At 31.6% G+C, this 22667-nt stretch overlaps 1 protein-coding gene across 1 annotated transcript in view; it reads left to right on the forward strand.

Annotated features, from left to right (window-relative positions):
• LOC143081030 (uncharacterized) overlaps positions 1-18794 on the forward strand; it is a 30491-nt gene extending 11697 nt beyond the window's left edge. The window contains exons 15-35 of the mRNA XM_076257265.1: positions 211-318; positions 652-783; positions 1217-1321; positions 2094-2219; positions 2432-2548; positions 2837-2962; positions 3292-3408; positions 4080-4211; positions 4526-4636; positions 5169-5294; positions 5746-5853; positions 6704-6829; positions 7660-7767; positions 8536-8646; positions 10022-10147; positions 11320-11424; positions 12178-12303; positions 14138-14263; positions 14763-14879; positions 15812-15940; positions 18585-18794. Of these exons, the coding sequence (XP_076113380.1) occupies positions 211-318; positions 652-783; positions 1217-1321; positions 2094-2219; positions 2432-2548; positions 2837-2962; positions 3292-3408; positions 4080-4211; positions 4526-4636; positions 5169-5294; positions 5746-5853; positions 6704-6829; positions 7660-7767; positions 8536-8646; positions 10022-10147; positions 11320-11424; positions 12178-12303; positions 14138-14263; positions 14763-14879; positions 15812-15940; positions 18585-18733 (2531 nt within the window). The 3' untranslated portion in view covers positions 18734-18794. The remainder of the gene's footprint in view (positions 1-210; positions 319-651; positions 784-1216; positions 1322-2093; positions 2220-2431; positions 2549-2836; positions 2963-3291; positions 3409-4079; positions 4212-4525; positions 4637-5168; positions 5295-5745; positions 5854-6703; positions 6830-7659; positions 7768-8535; positions 8647-10021; positions 10148-11319; positions 11425-12177; positions 12304-14137; positions 14264-14762; positions 14880-15811; positions 15941-18584) is intronic.
• The last annotated feature ends 3873 nt before the right edge of the window (positions 18795-22667 follow it).

Below are 22667 nucleotides of genomic sequence, written 5' to 3' on the forward strand. Positions count from 1 at the left end.
ATTTATAAAACAGAATAATAAAGTACTAACACCACACATAAATGTTTTATCCAGCTTTATATTATAAAAAGTGGTAAATTTAGAAAATGGTAGTATTGTCGCCTATGGCAGAATATAAATAGTACCGTTTTCCCTTGAACAAAACGATTATTTATATTTTAAAAACACTTTTCGAATATGATGAAATTACGAAACTGTTTTATATTGCAGGATGCCGTGGTATGAATGACGAATGTATTAATGACAGGAAAGATTTAGATCAGGACAATTGTATCAGTTATGATTGTACCAATGGAAAACTTGTTCCACAGAAAGTTGGTAAATAAATTATAAATTTACGAAGACATGATTTACACTTTAACTACACACCAAACCAAAAAAAAAAATGATCCACCACAAAAAACTGCATAAAAAAAATTAATTGCACATTTTTCTGTGTATAACATCTTATTTTACTATCATAGTTCATTTGCCATTGTTTACACAACCCAGAATACAGCTCAAATCTGTTTTTCTGTAATTCGTCTTTAAGCTTAATTAGAATTTTGTATAAAATAGAGGAAAAAAAGCGTATGTTAGCCTTAATGATAAACTGCATTATACGTTGAATATATTTCAAAGAATCATTTAATGCTCATTTTTGTTTCAAAGGTTGCGAATTAGACGGTGAATGTATGCAAGTGAATGATTATAAAGTTGACTCAGAAAAATGTATAAAATACAGATGTGTTATGTCAAGTGCTGGAGACGGCTTTATTGCTACTAAAATTAAAGAAATCAGAGGTTGGTAATACTTATATAAGGACATACATTTTGTAAGGACTATTTAGTATAGATGCGACGTCCTATAGTTTTCTTTTTTTTTTGCTGGACTATCTATTACAAATACTGTGTTTGACTAAAGTTGTTCATCATTACTAGATGGACTAATATAATGTTATCCCATCATTTGGTGCCACCAGAAACTGATTTTTTACTTCATATGATCATTGGAATACTATTTGAGATTGGTACACAGTTTGTAAGTTTCTTAAGATTTCATACCATAAAGAACATTTACAATGATAACTGCTGGTCTTTAAAGATAAGTCTGTTCTATTTCATGTATTTCCAGCAAGAATTATTCATGCTAATATTTGATTCAATACTTGTAGATCACTTCGGGAAAGACAAATGCGATCATTTTACGTGCTTATATTTTTATAAATACTTTTAGGTTGCCTAGACCACGACCAATGCTTCTTCCCTGGAGCAAAGAAAGTAGAAGATTGTAGTACCTATGTCTGTTCAAGGGACGGAACATTTAAAATACAAGATCCACGTAGGTTTATTTTAAGAAATACAGTCAGCCTTTAATTTATATGCTTAACATGTTAATGTCTATAATTTAGTTGATGTAATGTTAAGGTATATACATTTTTAGACTATATAATGCATCCGTTAGCAGATCGCTACTTATGATCTTTGATTTGATGTCACATGATTCAGAATATCACTATTTTTTCTCTGTGAACTCCTTCGCTTAAATAGAAAAATTTCAAATCAGCTTGATTCTTTGCAAGTTGAAAAATTAAATAATTTCTGAGGAAATAAATACTATTCCTTTGAATCGTGCAATCAGATACTCGCAAAATTCGTAAACAATTCATATAGATTGAAAGTAAATTTAAGGAATCAACTTTTCAGATTGCGACTTTATATTTGTCTAGAAATGATTTTGCGAGATGCTTATTCAACCATCTTGTGTTGTAATGTTAGCTGGGAGTTGGCGCATTAAAACTAGTTACATACCGCTTGTATGTTCCTATATCAAGTCAGCAGCCTGTAATTCAATGGTTGCCGTTTGTTGGTGTTTATTTCATATTTGTTTTTCTTTTATAATTTTGTCTATTAATACTGGCGTTTTTTTTTCTCGTTTGAGTTATTTTACATTTGTTATTTCGATGCATGTCATGGCCGACTGTATGTTATTGGTTTTACTCATTGTTGAAGGTCTCACGATGACCTAAATGTGTTAAATTCTCTGTCAATTCGGTCCTCATTTTTATATTGATTGCTAACTAACTTTATCAAGAAATTGTATTTTGTTGCAGAATGTGAATTTCTTGGACAGTGTATACCTTTAGGAACAAAATGGAGAAATGATGAAAAGTGCAAAAAATTCAGATGCGAGCTAAGCAAATTAACTGGTCGACCGGTTGTTAAATCATTTGTATGGGGTAAGATATATTGACTCTAAAGATTTGACTCATATAAATAAAAAAAAAGTGTTGTTTTAATATATTAAGACTATATTTTCACACAGTAGACAAAACAAATAGTTTACATATCTATATATAAAAATTATCATGATCTTGCAAATACATGTTTCATGATATTTCATGTTATTTCATGTTATTTCATTATTGTCTTAATCATTTCTATATTAAAGGCTGCATGGGAAGAAAGAAGTGTGTTAAGTTCGGTGGGAAAAGGAGACTGAGAAGATGTGTTGTACATCAATGTCAAAAAACAGATGCTGGACCTAGCTTTGTCCCTGTTAAAATTGGTAACTACTTTTTTTCATTTAATCATAATTTTTCTATAGTCAAATTTGTAAGGAAATGGAGGGAATCGGCTATTTATTTTAATTTGTATGGGTATTCAACAAGATGATTATACTGCAAATTAAAAAAAAAAACAATTAACACCTGACACATGCCATTTTGGAATTTCAGAGGAGTTTGATATTTTATAATGCAAGGTACATAAAAGATGATGTATCTTTCCATATACTCTTACAATGTACGTTTTATAAAACTACAAGCAACTCGTACACAAATATGTTATTTTATAGGATGTATAAAAGACAATGCATGCAGGCCTCTTGATACATCATGGGTTAATCAAGACTTATGTGTTAGAGAGACATGTGGTTACGAAGAGGGTAACATGTTCCCGGATATACTGCCATCACCATACGGTAAGCTTGCTTGATTTTTTTAAATCTGGTTTACAATTAATAACCAAAGTAAGTTCTTGGGTTAATAAGAGAAATCGAAATATTCAAAATAAGATGCAACAGTAGCTTATCGATATAAAAATAATTTTGATGCACCTTTAACGTTTCATGTTTACAAATTATTTTCAAAAATAAGATTGTACTATAAACTGTTATTCTAAGACAAATCGAATACCAATTTAAGACAAATGTGTTGGAGCAGTTTATGCTTTGGGCAATATAATTTTTTTTGAAATCTTTGAATATGGATATTTTATTATCATATCACAGAGTTATTAATTTGATTAAAGGATGCACTGATGAATCTGGAGTATGTCGACCATTTGGCGCCAAGGTCAAAGATGAGAACAATCCATGCATTAAATACAAATGCACACGATATGGTACGATGGTACCAGTCATAGTTGGTACGTATTCGTTTTTTTATTTGTAGCTTTGTTCTATTTACCATTTATTTGGTGAGCATTGATATACATGAGAAGCATAATGCTGAATTGACGTATTGAAATATACATTTAATGTGGAACATATTAATTCAGAGCTGATAGCAGAAACTAAGGCCACTTCTTAAAATTCCTGTACAAAGTCAAGAATTTAGTTTGTTGTTTTCGTAAGTTATATTTAAGCAGCTATAAGACATAAAGGATTTTGGTCTTAAACACAAATGATTAAATGCGCTTTTATAATTTTATAATTATTTTGAGTCAAATGTCTCTTCACGTAAAGTAAGAAGATGATCGGTGGAAAACTACAGATAGATAATTAAATTGTTGGGTTTATGTTAGTCCGGTTAATTTTTGTTATATATATATAACTGATAAGTAAAATTTATTTGAACGTATTCATTCAATTGGTTGCGAAAGGTTAGTATATGTGTAAGCATTTGATTGTTCAAATTAGTATTTGATATGGTAGAAACAAAACAGACCATAGCTGATCGTAGCTGTCTGAATAGGCTAACGATGGATATCGTATTTGATTTCGTCATAGCCATTTCAAAGTAACTTATTTTCAGGATAATTTATCATGATAAACATATAGCGTCTTTGACAGTTATTTAGTTGATTTTGCATTTCAGGATGTCCTTACAACGATAAGTGTAAACCTGATGGGGCTGTATGGAGAGACACAAAAACATGTACAACATATAAGTGCAAGCGGGAAAATGTCAGTCCAACAAGGGTTATAATGCATACAATTGAAAAGCCAGGTAAATGTGTTTACGATATGTTGGTAAGCATGTAAAAAGTCCAAATACACTTATTCTCCTTTGCACCAAAGGTACGGTTAGTTAATTAATTAGCATGCGAAGAACTTTTCTTGATACTCAACGGAATTTGGAAAAAACAGCTAGCAGCTGGCTAATTTCTATCAGCAATAAGACCAACAACTCTTAAGAGTGTAGGAATATATAACAGCAGTTTCAAATATTGAAACAAAATCCCCTATTCCCACCTGATTCATTTTATCTTTCAATTTGAGGTTTCGAAGAATCAACCTTAACATTTTCTGTTATTTTAAAAGGATGTAAAGGAATAGATGGAAAGTGTGTTAAACAGGGCGATACTAGACGATATGAATGTACTGATTATGTATGTGATACGAGCAGAGGAGGACTTTTCATAACTGGTCAAGGTATTTATGTTATGAAGTTACGTTACGAATGTACTTGCTAGGTTAATGACAGTATTTCTTGAAATTGGGAAAAAATATATAGATAAGAGTTAAGGCTTCAATGCGAGAATACGCCGAAAACAAAATTAATAAAAAAATCAGGAAAGTACAATCAGAATTGTGACCTTAAAATTTACTACTAGAAGTGTTATTTCCTTGATTATGACGTATATATTACAGCAATCAACCCTCATCTCTAGGTAAATGAAAAGTTTCAATTAACCATATATGAAAATTGAGCTAGCGAAATTTGTTTATACAGAGTACATTTTAATTCTTTCAGTGCTTATATTGATATTTTATTCGAATGAAACGTCATTTTAAATTCACTACGATAAATTTGATTGAAATGTCTTTTCTCTCCAAAACTGGAATGTCTATTAACTCTTTAGTGACATTTGTTCTCTTATAGGGAGATACTAGACGATACTTGTAAAATCTTCGTAATAGATGAGAAATTTCAATACTATAATATATTATCAAACTTTTGTAGGATGCATGCATTGGAAGGAATGCAAACCACTCAATTCAACATGGATGGAACCAAGGACGTGCATAACATACCAATGTCGATATGACCAAGTATTAAACGATTTATTCATAACAGAAAAACAATATGGTAGGTTTTTGTATCATATCTGTTACAAACAATTAGGAAAGTATGTATAATGTCGCAAACTGAATGCAATTCAATTCGAAAATATATGTCTTTAGGGACTTAAAGGTTCCTGAGACAATTAATGGATACAGGAGAATTTAATAAGGTTAAAAGAATACTAAGGCGATTGACATGTGTGGAGAAGCATCGATCTGGTTTAGTTGGGTATCGTATCGATCAATTTTGGGTGTACATGCAGTGCTATGTTAATTTTGGTTGTCTCGTATGTCAAATTCCTTTTATGCCATTAAATTGTCAGTATCTATTAGACTAATGATTTTATTACGACTTTGATATTTCGTCTCCACCCTGGTGGCTAGGAAAATCAATTACTAGAAACTAATACAAGACGGCAGTATCTTACATAGATAATCCCAGTTTTAGGTTTAATGTGTATGTGATTGTGTTTCAGGCTGCCAAGATGAAAGTGGAGAATGTTTCAGCAAAGGCCAGCGAAAGCAAAGAAGTTGTAATAAATTTGTTTGTAATGCAAAGGGAAACTTCCAAGTTGTCAAAGCAGGTTAGTGCAGTCCTTTTTATGCATAAGAAGATATAGACAAACATTATTTTAGTATTACCAACCCATCGAATGATAACTCAATATGATTAGTTGACTTATTTTCTGGTATGTGTGTATACAAAAAAAAACAAAAGTTTTAAAGAATAGAATTATCTGTTTTTGTTATTAAATGTTAGAACTGAATATTCTGTTATATGAAAAACCTCAACTTAATGTAACTATAGACTAATCAACAGAAGGAGACGTATCGTATACAAATAGATCATGTTTTACAAAGGGTATTTGCCGTTAGGAGAGGGACATTTGAATACCTCGAAACCGTTTTTTTTAGCCAAATATCCCTTGTAAGCATGATATAATTGTTTAATTCCACCGAAGGTTCGACCTCAGAAAGTTTATAATAATCAGGTTTCATATGGAGTTTCTATTTGGAAGTATAATGTTTGTATACACTGCAGCTGTACTATTTGCGCATTCAAATTGCATTGGCCGTGTAATAATTTCTGATCATTTTTTTTATGTACAGTCACTGGCCGTATATATCTCCCTGTTTATGATCAGCTGGTTCTTTGATACTTATGCATTTAAACCTTTAAATTAAACATACAAGTTAAAAAAATATTCAAAGATACACCGATGGAAGGACATGGTCGGTACTACTGCTAACAATATTGCCCTAATTAAGGCTTACACTTACTCACAACTTAATCTGCCTGTGTTAAACATCTTGGAGTAAGGCAATAACAATGGAACAAAACCTTAAGAAATATTGATACATACAAGATATCTTCAAATCAGACATATATCTATCTTTTCCTTTAATTATTGAAAATATGTTGGATCATTTTAGGATGTGAAAAGAACGGCAAATGTTACGCTATTGACGAATCATGGCAGGAAGGATGCGTTTGGTACACATGTGCTATGCTCGATAAAGGACCTAACTTTGTAGAAACCGAGATTGCCGAACGTCACGGTTAGTAGATGGAGATCTTACAAGACACAATTCACCATAAAATTATATGTAATCGCGCTAATGGAAACAAAATCTCTTAAAGTTCAAAATGAGAAATATTCTGATAACTATTTTGCAAAGTAAAACATTATTTATTTGTACAAATATCAATATTATATGCGTGTCATGATCATGCCGTTATTCTATGAGATAGCTGCTGACAAATGTTCAATGTTTAGGATTTTACCAGCATAATATGTGCTATATGTTTATAATTTCTGTGACTTGAATAACTAACTAGTTTCAAAAATAGGGGAGTATTGTGGTTGTTATGAGTTTGTATTACTGAAAGTACACTAAATTGGTTCTCCTTGATGGTTATATTTTGTTCGAGCTTAATTGTGGTTTTATAACTCCATCATATGGTCTTGTCAAGATTTGGTTTGAGTATCAACGAGGCAATTCTCCATCCAAGTCACAATTTTTAAAAGTAAACCATTATAGGTCAAAGTACAGCCTTTAACACGGAGCCTTGTCTCATGCCGAACAACAAGCTATTATGGGCCACAAAAATGACCATTGTAAAACCATTCCAACAACAAAACTAATCTATATAAAACGAGAAACGAGAAACACTTATGAATCACACAAACAAAAGAAAACCACTGAACATTGCATTGAATGCATCAAGTTGTTTAAATTGTCGTGTATTTCAACATTGATTTTTTATAGTGATTCTCAAATGCTAAATTTACTTTTCGTTCCAATTCATTATTGAAATATTTTACAAGAATAGGTTCACTACATTTCAGCAAAATTATAAATGATTTGTGTTCATTTTTTACAAACAGGTTGTGTTGGAGTTGATGGTAAATGTTATGAGCCAGGAGAAACTTTCAGAGATGGATGTATATCATACAAATGCAAACCAGGAGGAGACTTTGAAGAGGAGAACTTTGGTAAGCCCTTTTCTTCTTTAATCTTGATTTAAAAAGACAGATCGTCTTATGTAAAAAGAATAAAAATTAGTTTATATTAACGACTGCTTTAAATCAATTTAAATATTTAACAAAATGATAATGCGTTTTTGAAAATTATTTCAGTTAATATGTATTCATTACTCCTGAATATCAAGAATCGTACACATCGTGGTTACAGAGAAACCAATAATTTAAACGTTTAACGAATTACTTATTTTCTATGGGAAGAAATGTAGACTTTTGTCAAACAACGAAATAAAAGTATCCTTTACCCACGAAAATTGGTACCCACGAAAATAAATCAGTCCACAATAATAATATCATATGGGTATAAGCTTTTGACTAGAACGTCAGATCATTTATTTGGGATCACATTTTTTTTCTGAACCATAAACATAATAAATATGCCATTATTTTTGACAATTAATGCAATTTGTGTCTTTGACCAAAGTCGTCATACACACATGCTGCGTTCGATGTAATGCTCTAAGTACCATTACTAAGTCAGTTAAAGTACATTACCACGTGGTTTCTTTTTAATCTTCTTTATAAACTGTGTTTTTTTTTTTACTTTTTATTAATGAATGCTATATAATTAATTCTATTTTTTCCTTCATTAATCATATTGTTAGTTTGAACGTGCAAGTTCAAGTAGTGGGTGTCATTGAAATGCATCGTTGATATTAATTAATTCATAGCATGGTATATATATAATTATAACTAATTTCAATGTCATCTTATATGCAGGCTGTGTTGGATTTGACGGAGGATGTGTATTACCAGGAGAAACAATAGATAATGACTGTAACAAGTACCAGTGTGACCCGTCCTCGTTAGCCTTGCAACCAGTTCATATGTGTAAGTACCAGTTTGATCCATCCTTGCTAACTTTGAAAACCAGCATGTAAACGTAAGTAATCTTGTAGGCCTAGATACCATTTATATGTGTAGATATAAGTGTTACTGTGTGGCCTGTCCCTTTAACTTTAAACACCAGCATATATACAGTGTGACCTCCCTCGTTTGCCTTGCAGCCATAATATAGTTTAAGCATCAGCGTAACTAGTCTACCTTAGCTCTGTAATCTCAGACGTGTTAACGCGGTGTGAGAAATTATCATTAGATTTGCAATCACCGTCAGGTTTACAATGTTGATTCCAGTCTATAAGCTTTACAACACAGCTGATATATCTATTTATAAAGGGATCTGCTGTTGGCTTTGAATGATTGTTTTTTGTTGATTGCCTTGTTCTAGTGACAAACAAATTAAGTAATACTAGTATCAATTACTTGCTGCCAACAGACAAAATGCGTACTAGTTTAAAGAGTTTTTTGCAATGTTTTCTAAACATACTATGTTCCCGGAATAACATAGGACTCGGAATTAACGTTCTTTTATCGACCCGAGGTGATGCATTTATTTTGTAATAGTAACATATAGTAAGATTTGAAGTTTGAAAAAATAAATCAGCAAGAACGTGTTTGCCCATGTAGCTACTATTGCATTGTTTCTTGTTTGTATCGTTTTTATCCGTTTAATTTGTTTCCAATTTAAGGCTACAGTTATATTCTTCCAGGGCTATACATTTTCTATCCAGCATTTATATTTTCAAAACAATAAACATCTTCTAAACAGACACATGTATTTAAATTGAAATATGACGCTATAGACATCGTTTTCCACTACGATTAAAAAAAACTAAACCAAATATTATTTCTATAGGTTGCATTTCTGTAAATATTGACAATGCAATTCCCCATAGGAACTCCTTTTACGGCTAAAACTGTACCACTTTTACTATGAAGTTTTGAAAAAAATCTTATCCTAGAATTGAAAGTTCATATGCACCACAATTTTTTTCAAAGGTCAAAATATAGGGCTGTTCGGCATATTTTCAACGTTTATATGCCCTGAACTTCTCAGAGTTTAAACTTACACTAATTTTCTTAACGACCCCTACCTCGAATGAAAGGTTACCACAGATTTCAATGTAAACAATATGCACGTGTTTATTTACTGGTAACATTCCCAAGTTCTGTCTCTGTGATATGGAACACAGAGAGCATAACTGGGAACCAGTATGTAAACAAAATCAATTTTCTATGAATATTCAATTACTCCCCAAAAGAGGCGTGTTTTGAGAAACAGCTGTATTTACAAAGTGCAACCTGTAAGTTGTGCTTACAAAATACACATTGTACATCTAACCAAGAGTTTCAATACATTTTTTAGCTTGTAGCGTTAATGGAGTCTGTAAAGAAATCGATGATAAATGGTTTGACAAGGAGACATGTCTGGGTTACAGGTGTGTTTACAATCCAGAAACCAATGATGTTGACGTCATAGAAAGAATTTCAGGTTGGTTAAATAAAGAATTAGTACAGGTCCCAGCTATTTATTCAACTATTGCAGATATATGTTTCGTCTACAAAAAGATCATTAGTTGTGCCCTTCTTAAACGGTGGGATGGCAAAATAAATGATAAAGTCGTTGAGATTGGAAAGCAACTTTAGAATAGTTGTGCAAAATGGCCTTAAGTATCAAGCCAGGCTACTTGTACATAGAGCCCGGCGCCTGTGTGTCATGAGGACGAATGCCTATTCAAGGACTCCGAAGTTCAATCAGTGGAGCTTCCTGCCTTATTCATAAAGTATGTGACCCTATTGTAGGAACATGGACCAATCATTTGGAGTGGGCAAAGATTATATAGAATATAGTCCGAGAATAAAAGTCAATGTTATCCTTAAGTTAGTTTCTTGAAAAATTAGGACAATTGATGATTAGATTACTATACTGAAAATTACCTTAAAGTTTGATGTTTTTTATTCTTTAGCTTACTTGAAACATCCACAATTTGTATACCATACATTCCCTTTAAAATACACCTCTTTGTTCAATATCCAAGTTTAGAGTTTCTATCTCCTACTAGCAACTACTATTTCGTTTACTGTTAGGTAGTACTTCTTAATTGTTTCAACACATCGAACGTATAGATGGCTTTTAATAGATAAAAAAAAAACTGTTTCGGTATCTTAGGTAAATAGGTCTGTCTTCGTTAGTCATGTCAACAATACAAAGTGAATGCATTTTGTTTTAATCTGCAAGGTTTAATTCATACCTGCTTCCACGTGGATGTTACCTAGTCAGCGCAAACAGTCATTGCTTTATTAGTGTTCATATTGTTCCTCCTATTTTTCTTTGTTAATTTAACTATCCGTTAACTACTGTTGCTTAATTTAATTCATAAATTCTTGTTCCTTTTGCTGATGGTATGTGTGGATTAGAGAATAATCGTTTTCCCGAGTACGATGCATTAAATGTAAAACTTAAATAATGGGAACACAACATATAATATAAGTAAAAATTGTTTGGCAATGCATATGTTAACTACATGTCTACGTATGTAAAAAGATTTGTTCAATTCCTTGACCTAAGGTTGGTTAGAAAAGAAGTCACCAAGACAACTTTATTTCATTTTAAACGTAAATATATTTGTTGTGTTATAACATCATTCTCCATGATTATTTTAGGATGTCAAACTGCCGACAAATGTGTACGCCCAGGAGCAAGAGTAAAGGGGAAAGATTGTGTTAAGTTCCAGTGTAAACAAGGAAAGATGGTACCAACTGACATAGGTTTGTAAAACTATTTTTATTTGAATGGCTATCAAACACCGGACAGCTATTTTTCATTTGCATATTTAAATAGTTTCTTGGATTTCACGCCTCAGTGTTCAGACTTCAACTGTTTAGCAGCATGGCTACTTTATATCGAACTGCCTATGCAGCTATACCGAGTTGATTAAATACGAATATATCTCCCGTTGGTAAGGTACTGCCTTTGCGCGTCAATTTATATACGTTTGTAGCTGGAAACATGACCTAAATCATGTATCAGATACTATATATGTGAAGTTTCCCTAATTCATAAATATATGTGGCAAGTATTACATTGTGCAAGTTATATATTGTATTTACTTATACCATCTCTCCAAATTAATTTCTTGGCTACCGAAGAAAACAACTAAACACTACGATCACATTGTTTTAATTTTATGTCTTCGATAATGTTTAGACTATATTTTCGCAATGACAAAATTTAAATGTACTGGCATTTATATCAAAACTCATCTGTAATTGTTATGGTAAACAAGTACCGATCAAAATCACACAAACAATACCACCACCTTCAACGTGTATACCAAAAAAAATTTGAACAACGTTTTGCCATAGCAGTTGATTGAAGACAGTAAAACACTATGTACTGGTTTTCTTGATGCAAAAGTAGATAACGCCAAAAGTAATAATAAAACCAAATTAATGACTCCAGTTACACATTTTCAAACATGAATATATTATATTTGTATTCTACCATATACAATGATGTAGGTTGTGAATACGACGGAGAATGTCTACCATTACATATGAGCATACAAGAAGGTTGTTCATGGAAGAAATGTGTGATTGCAGCAGAGGGTCCAAACTTTATTGATACTAGACTTATAACTGAGCACGGTAAGATAGCATACAGTTCCGAATCTTTTAATTCAAAAGTGATTTTTTGTTTTACATATATGAACAAAGTATTTATAAGGTGTTATACTAAATATATTGCAAACCAGATTGCTCTATCTTTAATGTCGAGGTAGTACACTGATGGATATTGACTTTTACATCATTAGTACATGGCAGTGTGTAAAACATACTAAAATTGGAAAGAACACGAATGAAATCGTTTGAACTGTTTATTTTGGAGTATTTTACATTTACGAATCTCCAATGTAGTTTATTCGTCGTCATATGACTAACATAATCACAAGATAAGTGATGGTTCTATCGGCATTAGAAGACTGAAATGTGAAACACATATTGGATGTTTTTTTTTACTTTTTGAAAGTTTTGTAGATATTGAATTATTCACATTTCAAAGAAAATAATTGACTAATTGAAACGGAATGGTTATTGAATTGTTTTTCAATTTAATTTATTTTCAAAAAACACATTATGATATTCATATAAGTTTTATTCTTAGTAAAATATTACTTGTTTTCTCTTCATATATTTGATGGATTTAACATGAATGTATACATTTACTCCAAAGGTTGTTGGGATTGTTACCATAAGTGCCATCGTGTTGGAGACGAGTTTACTCATGGTTGTAAAACAACTCAATGTATGGCTGGTGGATTTTCAAAAACTATATCCAATCGTGAGTACAATATAAACTGCATTTACTGATAATAGTAAATAGATTCTAAAACAGACCGTATTTTGTTGAACAATAAGGATTGATAGGAATATGAAAGGATAATTCATCTGATATTTACGCTAAAAATCAAGTGACTCTCGTTTATTCTGTAGATTGAATGACAAATATCGAGTAGCAACATACACTTCTTTCTTTTTCTGTTGACTCTTTGGTCACATGTATTTATTAATGGACCGTTCAACAAGTTAAACATCGGCGATCTCATGTATGTAGATTACTTTATATATGGCTTACTATACACAGTTAGTAACATATAATACACAATACGCCTCTGATATTGACATTATGAATAGATGCTTGTGCATTTTTTAAATTGACCTCTAAAATGACTTTTTTTGTCGTAGAGTTTGTTTCATTGACATAACTCTTTTTTAATGATTTCGATTCGATATGACAGGTTGTATGACACCTGATGGTTACTGCATCGGCTTTAATGAGGTATATGAGTACACAAAAGGCACAGAGCAAATGACATATGTTTGCGGTGAAGTTGGAGACCTGGAACCAGTCGTTGTCGGTAAATACGAAACAAAAACACTTTAGTAGCATAATTTTTATTAAAGATTTTGCATTAAATATTTAGAATTGTGAAAAAAACAACATCGTATTGACACCATTGGTAAAACATTATCATATTTCAGAAGGTTACTTTTTGCTGTAAAAGGTATGATTGTTAGAACTTTATAAAGATGTTTAGTCGATAAGTTGGTCCATTCTTGGAAGAAATGTAGAATTGTCATAGGAGGAGGATGCTATATTAAATAAGAACAGATATTATGCCTGTAACTGATCACCTACGGAACCCTAACAGTTCAGGATCGGAACGTGGTACTCTCCCTACCCGGAGCATTAGTTTCTATCATCCTTATTCTAAATAAATGTATCTGAGTATGATCCTAACAGGTACCTCTTATTTGCATTAGTTTTGATTCATGTTTGGAGAGGTCCAGGGAGGGTTAAATATACTAATATAAAAGTAAACCCTTGGCATAATGTACATCTATATCAATCTGTTTATGATTCTATGCGAGTGATGATCATCCATTGAATAATTCTTTATTTATTATTATTTTAATGTAGATCATAAATGTAAGATGTCAGCTTTTGGCAAAGAATATGATGTTGGTGCCGAGGTTGTAATGGAATGTAAAACATATAAATGTGTCAAGACTATTGATGCTGCTACATTTGTTCAAATCGGGGAAAGTAAGTAAACAATTCCTCCTTTTCTCAACTGTGGTATAAAGTGAATGCTTTTTCTCGTTGTTTCGTATGTAAGCTTGTAAACATGTTTTTTTTTACCTGCAAAGAAATTGTGAGAAATTATCTTCCCATCCGTATTTTCATATTTTTACAAAAGAATAAATACGTGACTACAATGAACTTCAAGACTATTGACTGCAGGGAATACAATTATACGTTTCCCCAATAACTGTTTGTATGTTAACACATACTTGATGCTTAAGCAACAATAGATGTGACGTGTTACTTTCAAACCCCTCGCACTTATTTCTTTAATCCTGAAAGATGCAGGACCTTTCTTACTTTATTTATTTTACATGATTTGTTTTCTTTTGCTACGTACACCTGTTTCTACATTACAGTAGACTCAATTACCCTTCCAGTGCCTAAACTCGAAGGGATCCAGGTTGCTGCAAATATAAATATAAATTATATGCACATTTTGTTTGATTTCGTTTTGCAGAATGTCGAGGAGATGACGGCACGTGTTATCCTGTAGATCAATCTGCCTGGGATGCAGAGTGTGCACAGTACTCCTGCAGTAGGTCGAAAGGTGTTCTTCAGCTTTCATCACAGCAAGGTAGTGTACAAAATTCACCTAACTTGTTTTCGAGGATACTTATCATGTCATTTATTCTATACCCTCCTGTTGATTTGTCTCAACTATCATGATCAGTTGCTGATGTGTTCAAATAAGAAAAAAATCTAAGTGTGATATATTTGCCACAATTTACTTATGCATTATTTATATGCATATAAAAAAATGTTCGCTATATGAAAATACAGCATGTGATTGTTAGTAGAACATGTGTTAATCGCTTTCTATGTGGAACCATTTGATTTATCCAGATGGTCTTTGGTACGATCCCTGTTTCTTAAATATCTTTGTCATGTTCTAACAATTCATTAAGTTTGACAGTATAACATGATTTGGTGCACAAGTAATAAATGCATAACAATAAAACAGACACCTCACATAGTCATTTTTATGTGGTGAGTTGAAACCCTAGTTTCAGTACAGTAACATGATTTATGAACGGGTATTTTACGGTTTGTATTCAAATTTGAATTAATATTGTCGTTTTGGTAGATGCTTTAATCAGGGAGTTAAGGGCTTGCAGCAACCATAGTAAATATATGATAAATATATTATCGTGTATACAAATATGTTTTTATCATCATTGTTATCACTTTGCGGGATATGTACTATATTTTTCAAAATGAATAAATTCAGGTTTTCTTCCTCAGCAATTTTTATCTATGACTGCTCCGAAATCGAGTTTTACCTGATAAGCTCTAAATGACTTACTGTTTTACTAATCAAATGCTTGGTGTTTGCTAACAGTAATATCATTGATAAATTCTACCAGCGCAAGTCATCAAATCATCAAATCATCAAAAAGTTGGTCAAGTCAATCAAATAATTAGTATCAAAAATGGACAAGTCATTGCATAGTCAAGAAACCTATGAAGAGGCTCATTTCTTCACTCATAATTATTTTTACAAAATAGGATGTAAAGATGCAGCTGGACAATGTCACTCTGTTGGTTCAGAATGGGATGAGAATACAGAAAGTCAATGTGTGACAAAATCATGTAACGTCAAAGGTTTAACTTATTTCGAAAAGATAATTACACATGGTGAGTTTGTTTATAAGTACCATTGGTCGGGAACAAAAATTAGTCAACAAAGTCAACTAAACATGTTAAACATGAATATACCGTGTGAATTACATATTGTGCAGTTATATAGAATGAATGAATTGGTTTGAGCTTTATCCTCTGAAACAATATAATTTAAAAAAAGAATATAAAACACTACTGAAGTTGATAAAATGGATATTTTACTTCATTATGTAAATATTTACTTATAATATAATACAACACTTAAATTTTAATGTACATATATTACAATGTTTACATTTGTACTTATTCAATGTACAGATAATACAACGTGTACTTATGTACAATGTATAACAACAGTAACTTATTCAATGTAAAACAATGCTTTCTCCAAATAGTACAATGCTTACTTTTTTCAAAATAATACAATGCTTACTTATTTAAATGCATACAACACTTACTGTTATATTTAATGAAACGTCTTATATCACTGTTTGCCATTGAAGAAAAAACTAACATTTCAATTATGAAAATCTCTCCTTTGACGTCTTACAACGATTTGTGGTCTAATACAATGCCGTCAAATCAAATGAAATCAATTTTTTATGTTAAGTCGTCATACTGAACAACAATACGTCATATAGCATGTTTATCTATTGTAATAAAAATAAATAATATCTAATAAAACTTGTAGATTTAGCTAACAAAGTCCTTATATTTGTATAAAGTAACATTCGTTCATCGTGGAAAATTGTTTTATCGTTAGATAAGCTAAATTAAAAATTGCTTGCTAGTCACTCTCTGTGATTAATACTTGATAACTCTGGTAAATTCCCCAACTTACCTATCATGAAGGGGAGATAAATATTTCAACTTTCATTTATAGTCTTTTTCAATAATGATGAACGGTTCTTTTTATTGGTATGTAATTATTTTAAAAGTTACAAATTTATGAAATTATATTCGATTTCGTACATCAGTGTCTTTGATACACCAATAACAAAAACTGAAATCTATTGAAATGATACATTTTGTAATTATTCAAAATTAAATCAGAAACCTATACCTAATTATAAAATAATGAACCTGTTAAAGGGAGACAATCCCACATTGACTTTTTCGAATCTAAGCATAATACAAAGGAATGTCATCCTTGCATACAAATGGCACATACATATAATTAATATTATTAATTGTGCATTCGTGCACCACCTTCAATGAAGATTTTAAATTATTAATATAACCAAAAGTTGTTAATCTATAAGTGGTAAAGACTAATGTAAGCTAACCCAATGTAAAATATATTTCTTTGAAATTTTTTAAAACTTACTCAGAAAAATACTCGAGCCACTTGACTTTCATAGCTCATAATTAACATTTTTACACAATATTTTAATTAAGTAGTTAAAGATTATTTGCTTCTCAAAGTGTAAGACGCAATAAAAATCGTATGCTTGCATCAACTTACCCAAACACAGATTTAATTAAGTCATGAACATTTCGACATAGTTTGTTTACCTTTATCAATACCGGTTATAAACAAATAACAAGAATATGATAAGATCCGACTAAATACCTATATCCTGATACCGTCAGGTAAATACGCTACGTCATACGCTCAAAAAGAGCATTTGAACCAACATAAGTTACAGACATGTATGTGTATATAAAATACAGAGCGTGCAAACTTAGTAATTTTATAAAATTGCACATACAATTAGTTTAAACATACACAATTGTATGTAAGTGTGGTCAATATCTGCCGGTTATAAAGGAACAAACTAACAGCCATAGATTCACTCTTTTCCTATTTATTAGAATTAATAGCAAATACATAAAAAAAATCGAATAAAAGAAAGATTGTGACCGAACAAAATAATTGAGAATGGAAACGGGGAATGTTTCCAAGACACTATTACAAACCTTTCCCACGATCATAAAACATCAAGTCCATCAACGGGTCTTCACTGCAATGAAGCAAAATTATTAATCCACCAGTTCTCGTAAATTTGGAATAGGTTCAGTAAGACCCCTTTTTGGCCTCAAAATATAGCAGTTTTACAAAATTGTGAAAATGTAATCTTTTAGCTATCAACTGGAAAGTAAAATGCTTCTGCTACATAAATATGGGCTGTTTTTGACAATATGATGCACATATATCGGGTACTAGCATCATAAAGTCATGCTAAATTACTGAAATCTTCACAATTTTAGCATTTTATTTAAATTTTAGACGGTTTCCGTCTTAAATGAAAGTGGCCGCATTCGTGTTCATTCATAGAACTGAAATGTAAGTTGTATTTGATTATAATATAAAGGTTGAATATGTCAAAGAAAAAACAACCCGACAAAAGAGCAGATAACATCCGTTGGCCATCAATGGGTCTGCAAAGCATCGAGAAAATCCCACAACCGTAGGTGGGCCTCAGCTAGCCCATAAATAAAAATGTGTACTATTTCATTGAAAAAGGGATGTGATTATAAACTCTCAAAACATGTAAATGAACTAAAGTTATAAAAAAAAAACCACAGGACTAACAGGCTTCTGACTTGACCGAGCGAAAAAAAGGGCGGGTCTAAAACATATATTATTTTGTTGAGAAATGATAATACATGTAGTAAAACAAAAATGATTATAAACAATCTTATTTTTATTACACAGAATGTAGAGATATACAAGGTAAATGTCGTCAAGTTGGAGATTCTGATTTTGATGTTAAAATGAATGGCTTACTTTACCAGAGCTGCAGATGTAATTACGAGAATGAGAAAGTGGTGTATCAGTGTCAGTCAACCTCGGAACTCCCCTAAGAGATGTCCTTTTTAACGCAGTCCAAATATTTTTAAAACATTTATTGAATAAATTAATATAATACCATGCGCTCTTATTTTCATGTCAATGTGAACCTTGATGTGCTTTTATGATAATACTAGTAGACGTTGGAGCATGATAGTGTTTCCCTTTTTGGAACACATCATATTATTCAATCTTATATTCTGGTAAATATTGTTCAATACATGTAGAAAGTGATATAATAGTATTTTTCGATGAAACAGTGAATCAAAAAAAAAATCGACGCTGTTTCTAACCATTATACAGTTTGAACACCTTTCTTGGCTCTTTGTCCCCCCCCACCCATAAGTTTTATATGCTCACTTTAAAGTCTATTTATGCTTCCTTGGATAATAACAGGTAATTTCGACATGTTCATTATTGACTTTAACATTTTTATTTTAAATGTTCCTAGTAAAGTGCAATCAATAAAAGTGCTACACTTAGGCTGCATTCCGTTTATAAAATGTTATTTTCCTTTACATGTATATGAACATCTGCTGTATACAGTATGCATTTGGAGTTCTGTGATACCAAGTCCTTGTTGATAAATATTTTGTATCAACTTCACAAATGGTACTTGATTGTCTATCAAAGATTTTAGGTACTTACGTTGTATAACTCTTTTAAAAAAGGGACGAAAGATAGCAGCGGGACAGTCAAACTCATAAATCGAAAATAAACCGACAACGTCATGGCTAAAAATGCGTGTTCTGGTGTTCTTTTTCTTTGTGTATTTTTATCCATTACTATTTTGTCCATTTTTGGTAATATCCTTTCGGCGTGAACGGTATTCATACTTACTGCTAGTGTGTTATTGCGCTATGGTATTTTTTGTATTCTTTACTTTCACTGTTGCTTTTTTGTTTTGTCCATAGATGGTATCGTGCAATTTTGTTTTTCTTAGTTAACATTGTTGTTTGTGTTCATAGTGAATAAGATTACAACCCAATGTTGACTGCTGTATCCCAGTTTTAGACATTTTAACCTTGGTCTTATGATGTCTGCTTATTTTGCTCAAACATCGTTGTCAATACAATTGAATTTGATGCGACCGTCAAACAAGTGGGACGAAAGATACCGGAGGGACAGTGAAACTCATAGATCGAAAATAAAAGACAAACAGACAAATAATAGTACACAAGACATAACATAGAAAACTTAAGACTAAGCAACACAAACCCCAACAAAAATTGGGTGTGATATCACGTGCTTCGAAAGGGTAAGCATATCTTCGCACCATTCAAGTGAGTTGTTTAGCTAGCAATAAATCTAAGTTTAATTCATTTTTATCTACATATGGAAATGTCTGTACTAAGTCATAAATATTACAGTTTTTTTTCATTTGTTTTATGTGTTTGAGCTTTTGATTTTGCCATTTCAGCGCATTGTCCATTATGACAAAAAGTGTGTCAGAAATCATATCGGATATTCTTCCTCAGTCATTATAACCTTCTATCATTACCGCACTGAACAAAGAAATAACACGACGGGTGCCGTATACGGTGCAGGAAATGCTTACCCTTCCGGAGCACCTGATTTCACTTCCGGTTTTTAGTAGAGTTCGTGTTGTTTCTTATTTATTATTTATAACTGTTGATGTAAATGTCCTTTGATTTTTTTAGTCTTTGTTTACTCCTTGGTTTTGATTGTTATTGTCTTCTTAATGGACTTTCCGTTTCGCATTTTCCATGGAGTTCGGTATTTTTGTAAGTTTTAGCTTTTGCAATAAAATTAAAAGTACAATTTATATAGTTAAATTCCGAATAAATAGATTGTTCAACTTTATTTGCTTTGTTGGGTGTTTGTCAAGTAATTAAAAATATATTTGTTTAAGACTTGAGAAAAACGGACAGAAAATATACGTGTTCTCTCTATTTGTATTTTGTTGCAAGGTGCAATTAACTAAAAATATTTTAATTCGATTCACATATGAACATTTAAAAAATGTCTTGTATATTTATTAGTATAAATAAATACTGATTTGTTTACAGGGTTTATAGAGGTGATCACGTTTCAATATTCAGTCCTAAACAAATATCAAATTGTTGCAAATTTTAAGTACGATACAAACTAAATACGAATAAAACAATAAAACGCAATAGCAACGAAGTAATCACAACATCTTAACATACATAGATGATTAAGATGTGATTTATTTTTGATAGAGAACGAATCAGGCTATAGTAAAGGGGGAAAATGTATGAAGACAGACAATAACACAATACAAGACAAATTAAGAATGAGCAGCAAACCAAAACAAAATAATTCGAATTAATGTTTTGTTTGCTACACAAGTCGCAAGTCGTGCTACTGGAATACTTAGATTGAATGAAAACTAGTTGATGAAACGTTTTTCCCAGTAAGGAAACGTCCAGTAGCCAGTTAGTTTTTAGTACACTATTAAATCAATCTACTCCACCCTTAGACATTACAAAATTTAAAACCAGTCACTATTACCTATCATGGTAATTAACTATTTCAGAGGACAATATTTGCAGTGAAGCATAGTATTTGTGACAAAGGATACATAAGACCATGAAAGATTAAAAAATGGCTTTGCTATGTATTTTGTAGGAGGACTAAAACAGTAACATGAAAATTAATTGACAAATCTTGGGTATTGGTGATAAGGGGTACTCTAAGGGTAAATACAATGCATATCATCTTAAGGAAAAACTTTTCATGAATCGAATGGTGTATGGAACAAAACATTTGAGACTAAATTGAAAGAGAAATAAGGGTTTAAAGCGGAGAGGTGAAAAAAGTAGTTGGGTTCCTTCTCGTAAATATACGTTGATAGTGGGTCTTTCAATGAATAGAAACAAGAACCTGTGCCCTCAAAACGTAACATTTAATTTGCTTCTTAAGAAATCAAGCATCTTGATAAGGTCAGTTTATTGAATTTCTTGTTCGAATCAGAGATGTGTTAGATAGTACGAGTTATCCCTTTCTACGAAAAAAAATATATATCCATGATACCTGAACTAGTACATATTTGTTTAGGGGCCAGCTGAAGGACTCCTTCGGGTACGGGAGTTTCTCTCTGCATTTAAGATCCATTGGTGGCCTTCGGCTGTTGTCTTCACTATGGTCGGGTTGTTGTATCTTTGACACATTCCCCATTTCTATTCTCAATGTTATTTGTACTTGTATCTGCATTGGCCTTTTTCAAAAACAAAACAAAATCAACTCTTTCGATTTGTCTTTTATTTTACCGTTTTAAATGATAATAAAAATGAAACCCATAGCTGTGTCTTGCATTTGTACTTGTCAAAGTTATTTGATTGTCATACATGTTTAAAATACGCGTCATACTTTTTAAAAGTTATTCCCGTATTAAAAATTCACATTGTGCTTTCCCCACACTCATATACTATTGTATCTTACTACGTGTGTGGGCTACGGGTTAATGATAACAATGAAAAAAAAATAAGGTTCAAATTTAACAATGTCATAGGGAAAAAAATCATTTTATGAATATTTAATTGACCTACTTCTAACACAACAATCCAATACTACGTTTTCTTATCGTATTTTCAAATGAACGTTTGAAGTTCCGCATACTAAACAAAAATACATCTTTTGTTTTAAAAACAACTCTACAAAAATAATACGAAAAAATAATAAAATTGAAAATACAACTTCGACACAGTCAACGATAGAGCAACTCAACCATAGAAATACGCAGATTTACAAGAACGTTTTATCATTAATAAAAAAACACCAAGAAAGTACAGCAATTCATATTGTCTTACAAAAGCAAAGATAAGGCCGTACGATGACCTATAGTTGTTACTTTTGTCTCATTTAGTCTCTTGTTGATAGTTATCTCATTTGCAATCATACAACATCATCTTTTTTTTTTATATAAGGCATCAATTAGAACACAAAAAAATAAACGCAATTAAC

The sequence above is a fragment of the Mytilus galloprovincialis genome, chromosome 6 (genome assembly GCF_965363235.1).
Source record: "Mytilus galloprovincialis chromosome 6, xbMytGall1.hap1.1, whole genome shotgun sequence".
In the NCBI taxonomy this organism is placed as follows: Eukaryota; Metazoa; Mollusca; class Bivalvia; order Mytilida; family Mytilidae; genus Mytilus; species Mytilus galloprovincialis.